Consider the following 23457-nt stretch of genomic DNA (forward strand, 5'->3'; position numbering starts at 1 on the left):
CTGAAAATAAATCCCCAATCAGCACAATGTCAACTTTTGGATGAAGCCAACCCTAGGAGCAACTCCAGATGAATATCTCACACCCTCAAATTGCTGATGCAATGAACTCTTCACGTTCTCCAATGCCGATACTATGGACAAGCTGCAGAAACCCCAGCTTCTTCTCCAAAGCCAAGAGACAAGTCTTCTCATCAAAAATAACAATGATCAATCCCCCTTCTCTTCTTTTCAAAAGCCTTATATATATTTCCCATGAAGGTTCGATTTTCTCCAATAAGGCATTAAATCAATTAATGATATTAAATGACATTTAATGATATAATATTTTCACTTTGTCATTTAATATTTCACCTTGGTAAAAGAGCCACAATTAATTAATTAAATGGTCCCCTTTAATGATACTTGGACCCTTCCTTAAGTTATAATATAAAATTATATTATAACTTAATAATATAAGCTCAAAACATTAATGTTTATTTAAACTAAATAAACATTAATATCTCCATTAATACTCAACATTTTTAAACGCTGTCTGAGCTGGGAGCTGACATGATGAAGCTGCATATGACCATACCCCTTTACTAAAAATAGAAGGGGTCCATCTCTAACATCTCAAACTTACTATAAATAGTAAGTATAGCAAATGAAGTCCAAATGATACCAAACGAAAGCCAGATCGAAACACACTGAACTCTGGAGCTGATACAAGCCTCGGGAGACCCTCTATCCATACTCATTAGCCTAAGAGGGTCAGAATGATAGGCTAATCACCAAAAAACCATGTCTGCTAAAATGGGGACATTACAGCCTTTTGTATTGGAATGTGATGCTTCTGGTGATGGAATAGGGGCAGTTTTAATGCAAAACAAACATCCTATAGTTTATGAGAGCAGGAAACTTAATAAACTTGAGAAATTATATTCCATCTATGATAAAGAAATGTTGGCTATCATGCATGCTTTGACAAAATTTAGACAGTATTTGGTTGGTAGTAGATTTGTGGTGAAAATTGACCATAACAGTTTGAGATATTTCTTAGGACAAAAAGATTTAAATGATAGGCAACAAAAGTGGATCAGTAAAATTCAAGCTTATGACTTTGAGATTGAATATGTAAAAGGTAAAAGTAATGTTGTTGCTGATGTTTTATCTAGAAGGCTTGAAATCAATGCATTATCTGTTGTAACAGCTGATTGGAAATCTTTATTGCTGGTCGAGTATTCAAAGGATTCTTTTGCATGTGATTTGCTAGAGGGTAATATACAGGATGATAAATATAAATTTGTCAATGATGTTATTTATTACAAGGACAAGATTTATTTAACTCCAGGATCGAAGTTAAAAGAAAAAATTCTCCAATCTATGCATGATATTCCTCTAGCAGGGCATCCTGGATACTTCAAAACGTATCGTCAGGTAAGAGAAAGGTTCACTTGGAAAGGCTTAAAAAACGATTTCCTACGCTATGTCAAGGAATGCACCATCTGCCAGCAAAATAAAGCAGAACAAACGTATCCAGCCGGTTTATTACAGCCACTACCTATACCAGCTCAGAAATGGGAAAGTATATCCATGGATTTCATCATAGGTTTACCGAAATCCCAAGGTAAAGATTGTATATTTGTTGTGGTTGATCGATTAACTAAATTTGCACACTTCTTTCCTATCACTACAGAATTTACAGCAGTTCAGATTGCGGAGTTATTCTTTAGAGAGGTTTTCCGATTACATGGTTTACCAAAGACTATAATCAGTGATAGAGATAGCAGATTTTTGATCATATTTTGGGGGGAGCTTTTCAGATTGACAGGTATAGAGTTGAATCATAGCACCAGTTATCATCCGCAAACCGATGGGCAGACGGAAAATAGTGAACAAGTGGATTGAAGGTTATCTTCGTAACTATATAGCCGGTCATTAGAAGGCTTGGGTTCATTAGTTATATTTGGGTGAATATTGTTATAATACTACCTTTCATATGTCAATTGGTATGTCTCCTTTCAAAGCATTATATGGCTATGATGTACTTTCCTTTCTTGACCTTGTTTTTGAACAAAGCAATGTACCTAGAACTCGTGATTGGCTTCAAGAAAGTCAAGACATTTTGTCAGCCCTTAAGGAGAATTTGCAATGTGCTCAGAATCAATAGAAAATCTATGCAGATAAAAAGCGAGTTGAACGCCATTTCGAAGTGGGAGATTTGGTATTTCTCAGGTTGCAACCTTATCGGCAATCTTCTCTCAAACGTAGTGGATCTGAAAAATTAAAACCTCGGTTTTATGGTCCATATCAGGTAGTCTGGAAGGTTGGTGCAGTAGCCTATGAACTTGAACTACCAGTGGATAGCAAGATACACAATGTATTTCATGTATCTTGTCTCAAGAAGGCTTTGGGGCAGCAGGTGTCAGTTTTCGAAGAATTACCTCCTTTGAATGATGAAGGGAAGCTTGAGATGATTCCAGAAGTAATTTTGGATACATGGGATAGGCAACTGTGGAACAAAACTATTAGGGAATACCTCATCAAATGGAAAAATTTGTCTCAGGATGATGCCACTTGGGAAAATGAACGAGTTTTGGAGTTGCTTGAGGGCAAGCAACACGAGGCAGGGGAGACTGTGATGTCCCCGTCAAATTAAAACTATTTGGTATTATTTATAAATAAAGCAAACTTTCCTTATTTTATATTAGTACTAATACTGACTAATATATCATAATAAGAGTTCTTTGATTTTCTCAATAAAGATTAAAGTTAAATAATAGTTGCCTAAATACTTTGTTTAAACTATTATTTGATTATCCACTCTACGGGAGTTGGTTTCTACGGGAATTTTACCCATCTCCATTCTTTAAAATGCGGATTGGCACATGAGGAAGGGGGAATTTTTGCAAAGCAATGTTTTTCAAATTAAGGTGGATAATCTGTGAGATTTCCAGTTTATGTATGGGTTCCTTTCGCTAGCCTCACTGGCCTAGTGGAACGAAGAACCCAGGAGTAGGATACAACGAGAAGCGTTGAAATATCATTCAAAATATCATTCCTACGCACAGATTGCAGAAGAGCTTCCTGGAGATTTGGCAAGGAGGCACGCTGAATACTTCCGAGATTATCCCTGGTATGAGAGGGACCCGATATTGGGTAAAGTGGTTAATACATCTCTTGTCCACATTGCGTGAGGAGAAGACTGGACTTCGGGTTTTTCCGTTCTGTCCACGCAGACAGCAAGAGACCATTGGAGTCTCAAGTGTAAGAGGTGGAATACGGTGGAGGAACTTCCGTCATGGTTAATATATAGCTGCGAGTCATCAATCAACAAACCCGACACCTGTGCTCCCGTGAAACTACAGAACTTCATACTGTGCAAAGAATACGCCACAGAGAGGTGTACTTCAAACGCGTGATCCATTAATGCTGCAGACGTGGATAGCCGCTGCAAGTTGACAGGTGCCCAGTGAATTGCTTAAGAACTGTTTGAAAATTACCTTGAATATTATAGTGTAGAGATCTATTAGAAATTGATTGTCTTCACAAACATGAGTTATAACTAGAGTCTGTATAGAGTCATACACAGAACCCCCATTGATCAGATGGTTAATTAAAACATTATTCAATCTGGAGATGAATAATTATTTGCTATCATACTTAATCAGGCATTTTATAGTATAGATAATTGCATGTTAAACTCAGACAGGGATTTTTACAGAATATTGTCATTTACAGTCATGCTTAGTCTGGTATTTTACACTAGTGTATTTAATTTTATGTCTAGATAGAAAATTAATTTATTTCCTCCTTAATACATGGAATGGGTGATCTTGGAAGCCCTTGTGTGGTAGGATAATAATATTAATGATTATTCTCTAATTATTTGGGGTAATTATTGCTCAAAAACTTGGAAAGAGGAAAATGAAGATGGTCACTTTGGAATGTGAAGAGTTGTGCTTTGTAAATAGTTGCCTAATGGGGCACTTGAGAGTTACAATTTGATGTTTCTAGCATTATGGTGGAGGTTACATACTTGGAGTTGTTTTTTATTCTTGAAAGATGCTCTTCTTGAATAGAGGGTTATGATAATTCATACCATGGTATTTTGGGACCTTGTTTGGGCCCATGGTATTATTTTTGGGTGATTTTTGGGCCTCCTTAAGTCTATATATTGGAGGAATGAGATGTTGAATATCCGGAATACTGAGAGGGGAGGGGTGAATCAGTATTCCCTTGAACGTATTAAAACTTCTAACTAACCAATCACATAACATAATTTAAATGCAATAAAGGGAAATTAACACAAAACACATAACACCGGATTTAGACGTGGAAAACCCAATATGGGAAAAACCATGGAGAGGATGAACTCTCAAGTATGGTGTAATATGTAACCGGTTACACAGTACAAAGGTGGCTCACCACCCGGAGGGCTCATTGCCCAAATACAAAAAAGCTCATTGCCGAAGAATAGGCTTATAGCTGGAATACAAAATTGAACTGCTAGAATTGTATTTGACATATGTATGAGACACAGGTCCGTTGAAGTACACAAAATGCTTTTACATCCACTATACATCTACCGTCTAAATAACATTCACATTCACAGTTACAAAACTTTCGCATATACAATATGTACACATTAGTTGTTCTTGAAAACAACTCTACTCATATCTTGCAAAACTGTTGTTTATATATCCGCACCAAAAAACTCTGATATGTTGGCTCAATCGAAGATGGGATGAGACCGAGATACACACACGCTACTGCAAAATAGCTTCATATGATGTCGGCTACCATCTTAAATCCAAAACGCCTTGTAGAATACGCCTCCTTCATATCCGGATAGGACTGGATCCAAAACTGCCTTGCTGGATCACAAGACTGCGTGAGATAAATACTAAAACAAGTGTACAAACTTTGCACATTTAAAGGAGCAAAAACCGGACCAAAAACATATACCGGAGCAAACAACTGGACCACACCAAAACGTATATGCCGGACTGGATTACATCAATGACATCAATGACAACAGGCCAACATGAGATAGAGGTAGTGTATGGGTCATGTGCAGATAATGCTATGCTATCAGATTGCTACCAAATTGAAGAAGATAGAGTGGATTAAATCGTTGTAGAGATTTGTTTTTGATTAATATGATATGGTTGAATTTTTCTCTTAAAAGGGTTTCTCCACATATATCTAGTGCCATATGCATTTTCTGATTTTAATTTGTTCTCAGAAGTGTTTATCCATGTGACATTTCAGATTTGATGGTTAATCACATGTCTATCATTTTATGGTAATTAAATTGTATAGTTTATGTTATATTTTCACTATAATTGTTTGATGTGTTTCTCAACATTTGGTATCAAAGCTACCGTTGTGATTGGAGAGGTAGACCATTCTAGAAGTGCTGTGAGGTTTTTTGTTTCAATGGGAGTATTTATTTTAGTGGGTTTTGCAAATTCACTTGTGGTTATAGCCATGGCATCTATATTTCATTCAAAGATTGACAAGTTTAATGGCTTTGGATACAAGTTGTGGAAGCTAAAGATGGAGAATCTCTTGGAATAGAGGGATTAGTGGAAAATTGTAGAAAAGGAAGGAAATCATGAAGGAATGCCTAATGAAGATTGAAAAAAATTGGGCAAGGAGGCATGAGGAACTATTCCCTTGTGTTTTGTAGATTCAATCTTCATGAATGCCTGTGAGGAGACCATTGCATTTGGACTATGGAAGAGGATAGGTGATAATTAATAAACTATAATTCTAACAAACATTGTATCTTGAAACACATTTTATTCTTTAAAATGAAGGTGATCATATTACAAAACATTTAAATGTCTTTAACTTGATTTTGAGTTAGCTAGCTTTGGTAAAAGCTAAGATTGAAGAAGAAGATAAATGTATCTTGTTACTTTTTTCTTTGTGCAAATCTTGAGAAAATTTAATCATTACTATCAATGGTAGTGCTATCGAATTGAAGATGGAATCTCTTGTATCATTTTGAGTTAGCTAGTTCTAGTAAATGCTAAGATTGAAGAAGAGGATAAATGTATGTTGTTACTTTGTTCTTTGCCCAAATCTTGAGGAAATATAATCATTACTATCAATGGTAGTGCTATAGAATTGAATATGGAATCCTTTATATGAAGACAAAATCCTTGGATGAGAGCATGAAGGATTCTATTCATCTTTAGGAAAGGCTTAAGGACAAAGGTGGATGTCAAGAGAATTAGAACAAATCAAAAGATAGGTCAAAGTCAAAAGGATTTTTCAAAACTGAAGGGAAGAGCACTACAAAATGTTGAAACTGTGGAAAGAGAGGACATGTGAAGAAGGAATGTATAAATAAAAAGAAATCCAATGATGATTCCTTTATAGAGAAACATTTTGATGATGTTGATAATCATGTATTGTTTCTTTTTGCTAACATTCTTAGTGATGATGCTTGGCTCATTAACTTAGATTGCTCCTATCATATAACTCTCCATGAGGATTGATCTCCATCATACTAAGCTTATGATGGAGAAGTTTTCTTTCGTCACAACAATACTCATCAAATTGTTGGTAAGGGAAAGGTATGGTTGTATTACGATGACGGGAGAGGGAAAACACTCAATAATGTTTTGCACATTCCAATACTTGCGATAAATTTTCTTTCTATATCCAAATTAAATGATTTTGGATTGTGTTACATTTGACAAGTTTGGTTGTAGGGTACTGAGAGGAAATTTTGGGTAGCTAGAGGCTCAAAGTGTGGGACTTTGTTTAGGCTTGATGCCTCCACATTTTGTAACTCTACCAATATAACTAACAAATTTGAAAGTTTATATAATTGTGGCTCAAATATTTGGACCACATTAGTGGAAAAGGTCTATGAGTCATGATAAATAAAAATATGGTTTGTAGTTGTTTTGTTTACTTTAATGAGTATTTTGGTTCTTACGAGCATTGTGTGTTTGGGGAACATATTAGGGTTTGATTTCTTGTTGGTAGTAATAGACTACATAGATAATTCGGAGCTATTCATTCAAATCGATTTGATCTAGTGGATTTTGGTTCAATGGATTCATCTTGTTATTATTTTACATTCATTGATGATTACTCTAGATACACATGTTTAATTGACATGTTCTAAATATAAGTTTTTGCCAAATTTAAAGATTTTAAGGCTTTGGTAGAAAAATAGTCACATGAAAAAATAAAGGTGTTGAGATCAGATAATGGTGGTGAATAGATTTTGATGATTTGTGTTGACATCTAAGTATGGTAAATGACTAGTTCTTATACACCTCAACAAATTGGGGTTATTAAGAGGATGAACCAACTCTTAATTGAAAAAGCCAAAAGTATGATGAGTGGTACACAACTGGATCAACACTTTGGATAGAGGTTGTTAGTATTGCTTGTTACTTGATTAATTGATCTCCATTTTTGAATCTTATAGATAAGACACTTTATGAAGTGTGGATAGATAACAAAACTTTTGTTTCATATTTAAGGATATTTGGCTGTGAGGATTTTTTTATGTGCATAAGGAAAAATGATCTAAGTTAGATCCAAAAGCATAGAAATGCACTTTTATTGGTTATGGTGAGAATGTTTATGTTATGTCCCCTTTTGAGGCATAAGATTAATGAAGGCCCTTAGTGTATTTTCAATTTTTTTTCATAGGTTGATGGGTTGGTAAAAAAGGAAATAATTAAATAATTAAATTTAAGTCGTCAAAAAGTAACTTTTAGCAAAGATGACTTATATTTAATTATGTAAAAAATATTGTTACAAGTGAGTTTTAAAAGTTGTCTCTAGGCCCAAGGTCCTAAAAGTTAGTGATTAAAAAGAAACTTTTATATTTTATAACTTCAAAATAAAAATAATTTTAAAAATCCCTTGAAAAGTTATAAAAGCAGGTTTTGTCTCAGGAAAAGGACTTCTTGTTTATTTTGTAAATTTCTTCTGTAGAGAATGAATGTGAGTTCTTCTATTGGTTGAAAACCCTATGGGCAAGATGGTTTGAGGACAAAAATCCTCGTAGCCATATGAGTGATTTCATCCAGAGATCACTAGAGTGTTGAATGCATTTAGTTTTTTTGGTGTTGTGACATTTAGGTTTCAGTATGTGAAGATTTACCAGTTTTGGTTTGTGGAAAAATTCTTGTTTGCCATATTGTTTTAGTTTGATGTCCTAGTTTATTGTTTACAGCATCATAGCTTTCTGAAGACTTTAGCGTATATATTTGAGGTGCTAGTATTACTTTTGGATAAGTTAAGTCCAAATATTACATGGTTTTAATATTCCTACATAATTCTCATAATATATTTGATGCTAAAAGTATTATTATTTGATTTAATTGAAGTGATGCTGCTCCATTTATTATGTTGCATCCTTTTTAGTATTTGTTGATCTCTATGGAACTTTGGAATGACATGACTAATTTAATGCTGCTCAGTTTGAGTATTGCCAAAGATTGCTGTGTTTGGAAGAGACAACCTCTTATAGGCTTGTTTGCAGCTGCACCTCTCCTATTTTGCTTTGATCGCCCTACACACTGAAAAGGTGACTTGTTAAAGGAAAATATTGTGCGACCTGCCAGATCTTTCAATTTCAGCTACATGCCACAAAAAAAAAGTATTCTTCAGCCTAGAATAGAAGGATGTTGTAGGACCAACATTAGAAAGAGGTTGATTGTGATTTCAGTTTGATACTTGAAGATAATAATATAAAATTGCTGCTGCTGTTCTCTCATTACAAGGCACTAATTCTGAAGTATTGATGTTGGGTAATATTTATTGCAATTTAATTTGTCCTCTGCTGTTGTGGTACACTTGGAAGTAGGTAATCTTGGTACCTTGTTTCTGCTGTTCATTATAATTTTAGCATCAGTCCTACAACAATTTTAATACAACAGATATTTTGGTATTTGTTTCATTTCAACTTTTTGCCTTTTGGTATTTCTCTGGCATTTTTACACCTTGAAGGAATCTTAGTTTAGTAGAATTACTATGTAATTTCAGATTTAATGCTTATGGTCAAATTGTAATCAATTGGATGGTTTACCATTAGATGGTTTAAGCATTGTTATTATTAGAGATTGTGAACAATTTACCATTGTATCCATGCTATCATTGTAAGATCTTGGTTGGGTTAAGTTTTAAACATTAGATCCATATTATGTTAATATCATTATCCTCCAATTTGACATGAACCAAAATTGGATGTTATAGTTTGCCGTTTTCACATTAACATTTTTTTCTTGTTATTTTCTAGTTTGGTATGATTGGAACTTGCATATCGTTATCTACCATTTTAACATTGATTGATTCTATTGGTTTGATATTGTTATAATTTGGCTGGCTAGCTGCCAATAACTTGGTGGTTATTTTTATTATCTTCATTCTAGTCTTTGTATGATTTAAGTTGATTGTAAAATTTTTTTGGTTGATTTGAGTAACTTGTTTTTCCATGCACACTTGGTAAAATGTTATAAGCTTTAAAATCCTCTATCCCAAAATATAATTTATTCTAAATATGTGATTTTTAGGGAGCTTAGAGTATTTTCAAGTTCCATGTAGTTAAAGAGAAAGGAATGAAGGAAACTAGTGCATTTTGAGACGAAGGTCAAGATGCAAGAAGATGCGCATATCAAAGAATATAATAATGGATTAGAGGATGGAGATGAAGAAAATGAATAAGTGAGTTTTGAGTAAGATGAGTATGTAGAGGAACACTAATAATCCCTAACTCTATTCTTGAGAAGATCCACAAGAGAATAGAACCCAATTGAAAGGTATAGACCAGTAGATTTCTTTATGTATTTGCTTTATTATGTCCTAATGATGAACCGAGATCTTTCAAGGAGGCTCTCTCTTTGGAGGAGCATGATTCTTAAATAGAGACCATGCAAGAGGAGATGATGGCCTTGGATAGAGGTGACACTTGGGATCTTGTAAGTTTGCATGAAGGAAGAAACCCCATTCGTTGCAAATGGGTGTATAATAAGTAAATTAAAGCAGATAGTCAGTTAGAGAGGTACAAGGCTATGTTGGTGGCTAAGGGCTACTCCTAGAGCTGAGTTGATTTTGGTGAAATTTTCTCTTTTGTTTTTTAAATTATCTCCCATTAGATTCCTATTATCTATTGTTGTAGAGTTTGATTTTGACATTAAGCAAATGAATGTTAAAAGTGTTTTCTTGCATGGAGATCTTTAAGAGTAAATTCATATGTGATAGATGAAGTTGAGGTGAAAAGGAACAAATATTTGATTTCTAGGCTAAAATAGTCATTATATGGTTTGAAACAATCACCTTGGATGTGCTATGAAAAGTTGAGTTTTGTTAGAAGTGAAGATCATTATGTGTTCATTAAATGTATTGATGATTAGATTCCATTTATTGTTTTGTATGTGGATGACATGTCGTTTATTGGTAACAAGGCAAGCATTAGGGAGCTTGAAACTCAGCTTTCTAGTGCAATGGATGATCTAGGGGTGGAAAAATTCAATTTGGGAATGGAAATTAGTAGTGATTGAGTTCATGAAAACATTGGTTTAGTCAAAGCGAGTATGTTGGCACCATTTTGCAGCAGTTTGCCATGCACAATTGCAAGTACTAAGCCAAATATTGCACAAGTAGTGGAAATTCTTAGTAGGTTTATGTCTAATCCTAGTAGAGAACATTGAATTTGTGCTAAGAGGATATTTAGATATTTTTGAAGGGCTTTTGATTGTCACTTATGTTATCATGGTTATAATTATGTGGGCTAGATATTGATCATCAGGGCTTTGTTGATGTAGATTGGGTTGGTGACTTGGATAGTCAAAGGTAGAGTAGTGGCTGTCTTTTTTTTCTGTTTGGTGGTGATGTTAGTTGGATGACTAGGAGACATCTCACAATTGTTTTGTCCACTAGTAAACCTGCGTAAATTGCTTCTATACATGCCAATAATAGGTAGTTTGGTTATAAATTTTGTGCCTTGGAGTTGGTTTTGATTGTGGGGTGGTTCAGATTAGATGTGATAGTTAAAGTGCTATCTATTTGGCTAGGAATCCCATATACCATGCTCATACAAAGCATGTTGATGTATAATATCACTTTGTTCATGAGATGGTGGAGAATTGTAAATATTTTGACATATTAATAAAAAAATTACTTTTTGAATTCTCTATATTCTTTTTGTTTTCTTTTTCCCTTTTGATTGTTCCTATCCTTGCTTTCAAAGTTAAAAAATTGTGATAATTTTTTGGAGACAACGGTTTGAACATTATTAACTAATGCAAGTTTATTCACTGGCCCTTTAGTTATATAGTTATTTGCTTTGAATTGCATTTCAGCAAAGGTGATGGAGGGTCTTAATATTCCAAGAGGCATCCAACGTGTGATTTTTAGGACATTAAACACTGATAGGTAACTTCTTTTTCTAATGTTTTTTAAAAGATGTTCTATGCATCGTTCATCACCGTTACAAATTTTCTGCATAGCTTTATCCAGACATGTATTTGTATTGATCTCATTTGTGTACCTATAAAATATGCATATTAGATATCCATAAAAAAATGCCTTTACATGTTTTGGAACCAATTATGAGAAATTAAAGTTGACTATCATACCTTTATGAATTAATATCCTCCCAAAGTTTATCATTCCATGAAGTCTTATTTGATAATAGAAATTAAAGGTGTAAGAGGAGCTATAAGTGATCTAAATTGCTTTGTGCGGTAACATAGGTGTGTGTTTATACTTTATAACAAATGCACTTAAATGTTTTGTTAGTAGCTGATTATTTTTGAAGTACTTGTTGGCTTTGGTTAGTTGTTAGGATTTGTTGTAGCAGTTCCAATGACCTTGTCTTATTGACAACCATGACCCCCCACCCCTCACCTTTTTATATAGAACTCTTGTAAACAGGGAGCTGTTTGATCCTTGGCTGATCTTCCTTGGTCTACTTATATGTAAATAACTAGAATTGAATAAACCCGTGACTTTTATACATTTGTTCCTCAATTTGGTATGCATTGTCATTTCTTTTCATTAGTGCAATTATTAGGCTTATTAGATAAAGGGGTAAACATTGGCACCGTTGAATATAAAAAAGTTGGGTTTGTTTCTTTAAGAATAAATGCTCGTAAAAATAATTATTAACAATAGAGAAAAGATGGAACCATAAACAAGTAGGCCCACTGATGTAGTAGAAACAAATCAAGAGAGGGAGAATAACCTCTTTGAGATTTTCAATATCTTGGGAATCTTTCAATATGAGAACATGTCCATGAAGATGTTGAGAGGAATTGGGTTTCAGTCAACACAGTTTGTAACAAACTTGTAGTAACTGAGGACATGGATACTCTATTGAGCTGCCTACTCCAGCTCCTTGCAATTCATTACATCATTTTGTAGGATCTTAGAGAAAAATGTGATTGCATAACACACTACCACCATATGCTTTAGAGGTATGAAGAAAGGAGCTATTGAGAAGAAGAAGATCAAAGTGAAGATTGAAAACTTTAGAGCCTGAGAAATTAATGCCACTGAGATTTGATAGAAGTGGGAAAAGACCACAAAGTAGTTAGGGAGCAGACCAAGTGATTAGATGATCTTTGAGACTAGTGGAACGAAGCTTATGAAAATAACCACGTGAAGTAGCCAAAGAAAATTCTAATCCATTGACACAATCATAATGTCCTTTTCCAAATATTTCAATAATAGATTTGCAACATAAAAAATAATCTTCACCGAGCTAAATGCAAACAATAGTAATTATTCATACTCAAATAGTACCAATAACTAGCTGGATAACACATTATATTGCACAAAATAAATCAAACTCCAGCAGAAACTTAAATTGTTTAGAATTTGACTAATATAGCAAAGGGACTGTTATTAGAGTCATTACAACAACACACAGCAACTACGATTCTGCAACAAACAATGCTAAAATGAATAACTGAACTTCCCTGCAAATCCTTGAAGCTGCAATGCACTCCTTGAGTGAGAATTCCCTCAAGAACAAAAGGGTTTTCATCCTCTGATTCTAGCAATTAATGAGTTTTCATCCATTGATTACTTTCTCCTATGGATTTTTGTCCACACAAGAAATTACAAATACAAATTGCTCCAAAAGTGAAAATAACATCCCCTACCTCCTCTCAAAATGCAAAGTTTTCCTAGTTTTATATGTTGCAACTTGTTGACATGGCTAAAGTCGGATTACCAACTCCATCCGGTCAACGCAAAATAGAATTCGTTGAGTATCCTATCCTCTCTTGTGTAAGGAATCCCTAATGCTGTTTTAGTTGATCAAAGGGGACAACCTCAAGTTTCCAAATGTCAGGTCATGACTGCGGGATAACTCAGCGATTTGATGTGTTTTGCTCGAAACACAAGGGGCCTTATGTTTACAACAAGCTGGTCTGCATCCAACAATATTGCGATTCTCAAGCTGGGAAATAATATCAAAGGGGAAGGGTTTAGGAGACCTAAGTGCAATGATAGGAATGACTGGTGTTGTGGGTAGACAGATTTCCATAAACCGATTCTTGTTTCACCAGAGACACCCTCACAACTTGACAAGAACAGTGCAATCTCCAAGGGAATGAAGTATTTTCAGATCAGAGATACTCATCTAGGCACCCAATTCTGGTGCAGCCTACAACGAATACCTATAGTTGAACTAAGCACAGTTTTAGGTTCAGACTAACCATGCACGGTGACCTACAATCAACATGCCCCCAATGGTATGAACCAGAATTGCATCAAATACCCCCCACATTTTGCCATTGAAATCATTGAACTCTACTTCTAATTAGCTAGAAGGAAACCATGCAAACGGAATAAAACCAAAATAACAAACACCAAATCAATGTTCATATATTTTATTTTAGCTGCTATTACAACAATTTCTGCAACAGTTCTACTCTACTCCTAATCTGAAAAGTACAACTACTTCTAACTCCTAAAAATCTAACCATCTAGCCCCTAAAAAATCTAACAATCTAACTTTCTAACCCTTTACAAGAGAGAGGCCTCTGACTTTTATAGATTTTACAATTTGGATCAAAGGCCAGGATTGACTGCATCCAAGGGCCATGATCTGTCTTCTAGAAACTTGGCAGCTTTAATCCATGCTTAGTTACTCTTCAGTTGTCCTGCCAACCATATTCTCAACCACCTACAACTGTTTGGCATCAATTCAGTCAATCTGGTAGTTGGAAATAACTGACTTGTGTTCCTCTTTCACTTTAAATTCATTAGATGGAGCCCACAGGTAGTCATGTACATTAAACAATTCAGTTTTCCAACTGACTTTCTGGAATTAATTCCAGTTGTGTATTTCTGAGAATGCAAAGAATGCATACACTTGTTGCATTCTGAGTGCTCTTTTGTCTTTAGTCTTGCCAGGTCCTCAACTTTGCCGTTGAGCGGTGGCGCTCTTCTTCGTGCTTATCGTTTTATGCTTTGCGGTGCATTCTGCATTCTCGCTTCCTAGCGTTGATCACGATCATGTCTTCAATTTGAGTTTTAGGTCGACGTCGATCTGCAAACAATCAATTTTGACTTGAATTAATCCTAAGTTACCGGTTCCGGTTCGGATTCGGGTTCGGATTCGGGTACGGGTTCGCGGATTCGGCAAAAAAAATTTTTTTTTGGGTACGGGTACGGGTTCGTTCGTACACATATATATATATATTTTAATTTTTTTTAATATATATATATATATATATGTTCAAACTTCAAACATCAAAATTATATATGTTCACAGTTCAAACATACAAATATGAAACATCAAACATACAATGTAACTTTCCCATACAATGATACATAGATGATAACAGATAAATCATAAATCAATAAATCATAAATCCATAATTGCCAATGCCAATAAATATTCTGAATTAATGGCTTGGGTTGGATGCTTCAGATGAAGATGAATATGGAATTTAAATCCCATAGATGGCTTGTAATTTGAATGTTTAACTTTATACTTTATTGTGTCATGACATTTTCACATTCTGAAACTTGAAACTTGAATATTATCTTTTTTGCAAATTATGAATATGATTAAAAATATTGTTCTTTTATTGTTTTTAAATGCTTGCTAACCCGTGGGCCCCGTTTTTGGGAACCCACGGGCTTGGGTTCACCCAGGTCCTCCTGGGTTCGCCGTGGGTCCCACCCGGGTCCTGCCCAGGCGGCTGGGTTCCCTGTGGGTCCTGCAAATAAATTTAATAAATATTAAATTTTTGGGGCAATGTCGGGTTTTGTTTCGGCGAAGATGAAAGATGTTTGCTTCTAAAACAATATAAATCCCCTTTTGCAAAATTAGGGTTTTAAGATTAAAATGCGCGACTTTTACATGGCGTTGACTTGTGCAATCTTATTTTGTTTTAAACGCTTCCTCTTTTTGATGTCAAGCTCGACATTTTGATACAAAATGAGCGAACTTTTTCTGTTTCATTCATACGCCCTTTCCCTTCGATATGAAACTCGTGCATTTTGATTGTTTTGTTCGATTTTGGCTATGTTTTACAAATCATGGAAAGGGCCGAATTTTTGTATTTGTCTCTTTCGCTCAGTTAAAAATTCGGTCAAAAAGGTAAAAAGGTGCGATGTGTGTGACATGCAATATTTCCTTTTAAACATTCCTTTACAAAATTCGGATATCTTGAAGAGAATGTGCGACTTTGGTTATGTTGTGTGAGGTCTTATTATAAGCGCTCTCTTACAAAATCGGGCTTTTTGCTAAAAAATTGCCTTTTTTTCCTTTAGGTTTAGATGCCTTATGTTTTTTAACGCCCAACTTTGATATGAAATTGGCTATCTTGGCCAAAGTGAAACTCGGCCAATTTTATTAAACGGCCCAACTTTTCCTTTATGCCCTTTTTCTGTGATATGCTCTTCTTGCGAATTCAGGAATTCTACACGAAATGCACGATTCTTCTTTGTTCTCTGTAAAACTCGGAATTTTAGCAAGATAGCGTGATTCTTCTTTCACCATGACTCGGCCATCTTAGAAGTTCCGCGTGATTTCTACTAACTTTTTCGGATCTCCCTTCAAAAATGTACCATTTTGACTCTTACTTCGGTCCTTCACATCTAACTTGCAAATTCGAGCCCTTAGACTGGAAGGTGCGATTTTATTTTTGACTTTGAACGCCTAATTTTCCTTTAGTTGAAATTCAGCCCAAAAGGAAGAAATATGCGACTTGAGAAAACTCGGCATTTTCCTATTAGCTGCGTGAACTTTGGAAAACATGGGGTCTTTGCTAGGGATTTTTATAAGGAATGAGCAATTTTGCATTTCAAACGCCCTTCATCCAACGAAGGAAACTTTGGCCATTTCGCTTTGAATGCATGATTTTGTTTTGTGTTGTTTAGACGCTTTTACCTGACACGAAATTCGGCCTTTTAATACAAAATGCACAAAATTTTGCTTTAATGCTTAAACACATTATGCCCTAAGTGAGAAACTCGGGCATTCTGAGCGCTTTGAGTGACTTGTTTTAGGTATTTTGCAAGCTCGGCAATTTCAATCGAAATGTGTGATTTTTTAGATGAAAAAAACGCGTGATTTTGATTCACATTTCGCCCTCTCTTTAATGATTTTCAGTCTTTCTGAAGAAGACGCGCAATTTTTATCTTTCTATCGCTTTACTTGGTTTACATAGTGAATTCGAGCTTTTGAAGATTTTGTTTCTCCTTTGCTTCTGCGACCTCACGTGCCTTTCTCTCTATTAGACAGACCAAAAAAGAACGCGGGGTCCCCTATCTGGGACAGGGGTGTGCCGTGCGAAGCACAACACAACCCAAATGACAAGACTAGTTGACCTAAACCTAAATTGGCACCAAGGCTTCTTGTGATGTTTTCACACATTGCCCCATTGCACATGGGGACCCCCACTTTTTTGCTTTTAGCTTAGGTGTTCTAGTTGAGTCGTCTTAGCCTGACAGTGGTCGTAGTTGTAAGCCTTTGCTTGTGCAAGGTGTTGTGAGGCTGAGTATTAGGCGAGCAGTGGAAAAGTTTATCAGGAACTGCAAGCACAATGTCGAGTATCCTAGATTTCAAGTTTGATTAATACAAGACCTAGAGGGGTAAAATCATGAAAATTTGTCTAAGCAAAATTCAACCCCCTTCTAGCATGTACATTTTCGTGCAAGTTTAGGAGGCGTAAATTGTGCATTGGTGTCAGGTCCTATTTGATGTTGTCATTCAAAGTGTAGTCTAAGTGTTGGTTTAAGGGGGCTTCAACATGTGTGTTTTGTGCAAAACAACCCCTGGTGTGCACCCTAGGTATGGGATAAGGATGGGTGAAATTTATCTAAGTCAGAAATTAACCCCCTCTTGACATGTATAAGCTTGTGCAAGTCTTCACTTTCAATGCGCCCAAAAGGGGGTAGAGTTGTGCAAGATAAGCCATAAGATCCGCCCAACTTTGTGCACACCTCCTCTTTAAGACCGCCATTGTATATTGTGCAATCAAGCTTATCAAATGCAAGTCTAAGTTTTGTGTAAAAGCCACACCTATATGCGCTCATCAAGGGGGAAGTTATGCAAAGCACCTCCTAATTTCCGCCATGCACACTCATTTGTACAAGGGACCCCTTGAAACCCACCAATGTCTTGAGGAAGCTTTGCACTAAGTTAAAAAATTGTAAGACTCCCCCCTTAAGTCTGCCATTCAACTTAGAAAAAGTGTTGTTGAGGCCTCCAATTCTGCCATTCAATATCACAAAATGTTGATAGGGTACCTATTGACGTGTTTTTTATGACAGTGTCAAACACAGAATAAAGTTGCCTAACGGTCACTTCACTCTATCTTGATCAAAGTACGATTGCATGCTAAGATTGCAAGAAGTTCAAACAATCGACTCCAAGGTTCCTTTATGCTACGGACGTGACTTAGTCGGCTGATGTGTTTGCTGGTAATCCAAGAGGCCTTACGCTTGCATCATTCTTTCACTTCTTTGTTGTGGCTGGAACTCCATCATCGGATATGACGATTTTGCAATGTTGCTGCTTCGAATGGACTAAAATGAACTGAAAGTAAAAAGGAAAGGGTTCAGAAGGATCTAAATCTATTCCTAAGGGCCATGATATCAACAGTTACTGCTTTGGTGGACAAATTCCAAACAAACCAAGCTCTGCTTCGCCAAGATCAACTACAACTCATCAAGAACCGGTGCAATCTTCTGAGGATGCTAGAGGATTTTCAAATCGAGAAAGTACATTTGAATACCCAAAAACGACGCAATCCAAACGACCATCTACAATCGAACTTCGCACAAATTCAGGGGGTTCAGGCTAACTTTACACTACAACTTACAATCAGCAAGATGCAAAATTTATGAACCATGGAAATTCATCAGACACCATTACATTCTCCATTGAAATCAAAACACTTCACTATTTCTACTCTAAGTGAGGAAGGTGAAACCATGCAAGCTTTAAAAAATAACTTAAGTGGACACCGTCAAAGAACAATGTTTCACTGTTATTATCTCAAAGCTTATCGCAACAATTTCATACAAAGCTTCCTCCCCCTCAAATGAGGGGGGTCACCCCTTATATAGGCTTCAAGCCCTGGCTACATGCAAAACCCTCATTAGGGTTTGCCCAAAAGATTCTCCACACATGATGCAACAAGGTGGGAATCTCCAATTAATAACCCATCATGCCCATATATAATTAATTCAAAAGTACCCAAAATAGCATCCATTGCGCATTAAATGCACCACCTCTTTCAAATTTGCCCAACATGCGTTGAATATTCATCCATGCAAAAATCACCCCATTATGTCATAAATGCTCCATCATTTCCACATGCGGCGGCTGCATGCAAAAGGAATCTGCCATAAATTCAACATGCAATTATCCGGTCGCCATTTGGTCAAATATTTCGGTAATGAATGCGCCACTCTACTGCCACGTGTTCAATAGATCCTCGCCATGCAAGTGGACCCCGTTGTCGTATATCTGCTCCTACACATCTGGAATTGTTGGAGAGGGAAAATTCGTTTCAGGAAGAATTTTCTTGAAGTCTCTTCAACTTTCCTTGCTCAGAGAAGGTTTTTCATCAATTCTACGCATTTCCTATTTTTTAGGAAAATTTTCAAATTAGGGTTCCACGGTCCAGAAGAGAGAAAATTCTCCTACGAATCCAAATCTGTAAAAAGTTTTGAAATTTGGATGTGATTTCTTGTTGTGGAGGAATTCTCCTTTGGAATGAAAATTGTTCCTTAGGCTGAGGAAGGAAATTCTTCATACCTTAGCCAATTTTCATGATTTCCAAGAACTATGTCCTGAAGGAAGAAATTTCAAACACTTAGTCAATTTTTCACCTTTCCTGGAATTTCTTCTTCTTGGGTGCAATTCTTCCCTGATGAAGGAATTCATCTCTTTGTGCACTGTCCATGAGAAGATCATTTTAGCGCACTCCTGTGTTCCTGGGCGACATTTTACACTTGGTTGGGAATTCTTTCAATTCCATGGATTCCTTGCATCCCTCTATCTGGCGCTCCTTCTCTCACTTGGGCGCTAAAATGCCTTGGTCAAGGACTCTTGCAATTTGCTTGTTTCTCCATGCACTCTTCATTCTGGCGCTCTTCACAAGGCTGGGGCGGAAATTCCTCCTAAGGAAGGAATTCATTGTTTTGTGAATTGTCCATGTCTTCTTTTCAACATCCCTATTTTTTAGGGATCCTCCTAAAATTTAGGAGCCAGGTTCATTGGATGGAGAATTCTGCTACGATTCGGAATCTATAAAAATTTCCTCATTCCAGCGAGATTCGGTGTCTAAAAATAGCAAATTCAAAAAATTTGCCCGAGGGGATTTTTGTTTTCTATTCCTCCTTGCCTTAGGCAAAATTTCAACTTTTTAGCTTGGGCGTTGAATTTTTTCTATGTGGAGGATTCATGGATTTTCCCTCTCTCCTTGGGAATCTCATTTCAGCGCCTAACTCCAGACTTGGGCGCATTTTCTCTCTGTCCATGGACTCGCGGATTTTTCCACCTCTCCTTGGCTTCTCCATTTCAATGCCTGACTCCAGACTTGGGCTCATTTTCTCTCTGTCCATGGACTCGTGGATTTTTCCACCTCTCCTTGGCTTCTCCATTTTAGCGCCTGACTCCAGACTTGGGCGCATTTTTTCTTTGTCCATGGACTCGCGGATTTTTCCACCTCTCATTGGCTTCTTCATTCCAGCGCCTGACTCGAGACTTGGGCGCATTTTCTCTCTGTCCATGGACTCGCGGATTTTTCCACCTCTCCTTGGCTTCTCCATTTCAGCGCCTGACTCCAGACTTGGGCGCATTTTTGCTTTGTCCATGGACTCGCGGATTTTTCCACCTCTCCTTGGCTTCTTCATTCGAGCGCCTGACTCCAAACTTGGGCGCATTTTTGCTTTGTCCATGGACTCGCGGATTTTTCCACCTCTCCTTTGCTTCTCCATTTCAGCCCCTGACTCCAGACTTGGGTGCATTTTTGCTTTGTCCATGGATTCGTGGATTTTCCTCCTCTCCTTGGGATCTCCAATTCAGCGCCTGATTCCAGACTTGGGCGCATTTTTGCTTTGTCCATGGCTTCGTGGTTTTTCCTCCTCTCCTTGGGATCTCCAATTCAGCCCCTGATTCCAGACTTGGGCGCATTTTTGCTCTGTCCATGGATTCATGGATTTTCCTTCTGTCCCTGGTTTCTCCATTTCAGCGCCTGACTTAGAGTGTTTTGACCTCTTGAGATTTTGAAGTGTTTTCCCGAGTTTTCCATTTTAGGCATGGATTTCCAGTACTTGACCCATTTTTGGCTTTCTTTGTTTGCTGTCTAACTTTCCGGAATTAGAAATGTCTGCGAACGCCTGATCCTTGTCGCCTTGTCTGACTAACCCTGCCAGTACTGACTTTCCAAAAATAGAAACTTTCCAGGTGTCAGCGTTAGATCCCTAGATAGGGTGGAGTAATGACTTATTATAAATAGAAACTTACTAAAAATAGTAAGTTTGATTTTTGGCAAAATGACGACATTCCGGGACTCGGAAAAATCCCTAAAAAATAGGGACTTTCTAAAAATAGAAAGTTGCTCCGTTTGGGCTCAAATTTTACTAGGAGGTCCCTTGAAGGGTCCTAATTCCAGTTGTATGTTCAGTTTTCCCAAAACCCTTACAGAAACCCCTAAAATCTAGGACAAAAGGCAAAGACCCTAAAATTCACAAAACAAGTCCTAGACTTAGCCGAATTTGCTCAAACGAAAGGCAGACTTGACCAATATGGCCCTCAAACACTTGCAAAGCAGAGAGACTGACAAGACTGTTGCGAAAAGACCCAAAAAAACAAAGCCAAAAGACTGGAATGGCCTAAAAAGTAGGGGGTCTCCATTTGCAATGGGGCGATGTGTGAAAATGTCACAACATCTAGCCCCCTCCCAAATAAATGTTCCTGAACATTTCAAGTTTTCAAAGATAAAATCCAATCCACAGGGAAAGTGTTGAAAAACACTTTGGGGTAAAACGTAAATTAAAGCACGTTCATCTGATTATGTGTGTGCATATGCATTAATCCCATCTCATAAGACCATCCAAACTCCTAGAATTAGTCATGGCAAGCTATAGGTATCTATACTTCAATAGCACTCGGGACATTGCCTCGCTGCCAGTCAAGCGTCCATAGCTTCGACGAGGTTGTCTCTGGAATTCCACGAATATTGCTCCACTGCCAGCCAAGCGTCCATAGCCCCGGTGGAGTTATCTGCATATTCCCAAAGCCAATATTTTGATATTTCTTTTCATTTTTTTATCTTTTCTTTTCCTTTGATATTTCATTTCATTTCTGTCAATTCCTTTGGCTCATAAGCAGTGAAGCCTACTATGGGTTTGGAGATTCCAGTGGTGCTGAAGCAAGATGTAAATTTTTCACCGACCATAACTTCTCCTAAGAGATCTGAATGATTTAGAGCAATTGATAACATAAGTGGAATACAACATCCTCAATTCTACCCACAAATAGGAACTCCAAACAATTTAGGCCACTCCAAAACCCTAAACCTAAGCAAAACCACTTGAGCGGACAAGCTCAAGGGAAACCAGCACCAAAGGCTGAAAACCAAAAACCAAAAAAAAACAACAAAACCAACAGGGAAACAAACAAAACAAAACAAGCCAAAAAACCAACGGGAAAACAAACAAAACAAACAGAAAGGAAACCTACTCTAACAGGAACAAAAAAAATTGAATGAACAATACTCACAAGACTTAAATATATACAACTCCTAACATGATTTCTCAAGATGTGCAGGAGCAACATGGCATTAGTCATGGTTCAAAGCCTTGCAAATTCATCTTTAAACTCAGAAAAGTAATCTTTCACAATACAAATCTCAAACTCAAGCAAGACTTCAGGAAAGATTATCAATTGTGGCAACTCGTTAGGACCATGATCAATCCATAAACAAGTTCTTCTTCCTAGATTTCCATAATCAAATTCATAACTTTTAAATTCAGGAACAAGGAAAGAGACAACTTGGTGGTTTCCATGCGTGGGCAAAAATTCTTGCATATCATCCACTGCTTCATCAGGAGGTCGAAGCTGGTGGTGTATCATCCCACTTGCATCTGAAATATGCAGATTGTGATCACATTCAATGGGGAGCAAACTGTGGTGTGAGCAGGATTTGAATGGGAACTTGGAAATAGAGAACATTTCTCCAGCTAACTCCTTTTGAATATTTGATAACAAGTTGAGCCCCAACCGGAATTGCTCTTCATTCTTTACTTCTATCATGGCAACTTGTTTGTCAATCAACATATCATGCATCTCAATTTCTTTTAGTAGTTCTCCTTAGATCTTTAGTAGAGGTTCAAGCACTGACCTGACCTGCATTTTATACTCTACTTCCATCTTAGCGGCCCACTGACTATCATATATTCCTTCCCGCCTCGAGCTGCTTATCATTTCTTCCATCTGGAGCATGCACGAACGAACTTCTTCATCAAGGAGCATCTCTTCTTGCTTGACTGTGGAAACATTGCTTGCATTTGCTTGAACATCTTCCGTTGATTCCTCAAACTCCACTTCAACGGGTGTTCCTTTCCTTGGCATAAGGTATGCAAATTTTCTCTTGACTGAATTGTGTTGATTGTCCTGCTCAATCGTGCTTTCTTCATTACAAGATGCTGCAGTAATACCTTCTTCATTTGATGCTAAGTCGATCGATTGAAGGTGAGCATTCCACCACTTTTCTATAGTGTACATCTTTGACGACTCTTCCAACTCTGCCTGCACCTTAGCTTGGTGAATAGCTTCCTTGCATGATGGACATGTGACTTCGGAATGAGTGGTATTGTGGATCCTACACCAACATGGGAACAAGATGCCCTCTACGCACAAGTCTTTCTCAATACTTAAGCCTTTCTTAACCATTTCCTTGAACCTCATGAAAATTTCATTTTCACCAATTGAAGCTTCGGGCTCCACTTTCGCCTGCA

The 23457-nt window shown here is 36.9% G+C and overlaps 1 protein-coding gene across 2 annotated transcripts in view; it reads left to right on the forward strand.

Annotated features, from left to right (window-relative positions):
• Window positions 1-23457, forward strand: part of LOC131076520 (cyclase-like protein 3) — a 114513-nt gene that overhangs the window by 25482 nt on the left and 65574 nt on the right. For both annotated transcript variants that reach the window (XM_058013756.2, XM_058013757.1), the window contains exon 3: window positions 11322-11394. In XM_058013756.2, coding sequence (XP_057869739.1) covers window positions 11322-11394 — 73 coding nt within the window. The remainder of the gene's footprint in view (window positions 1-11321; window positions 11395-23457) is intronic.

This window comes from Cryptomeria japonica, chromosome 3 (genome assembly GCF_030272615.1).
Source record: "Cryptomeria japonica chromosome 3, Sugi_1.0, whole genome shotgun sequence".
NCBI classification, from domain to species: domain Eukaryota; kingdom Viridiplantae; phylum Streptophyta; class Pinopsida; order Cupressales; family Cupressaceae; genus Cryptomeria; species Cryptomeria japonica.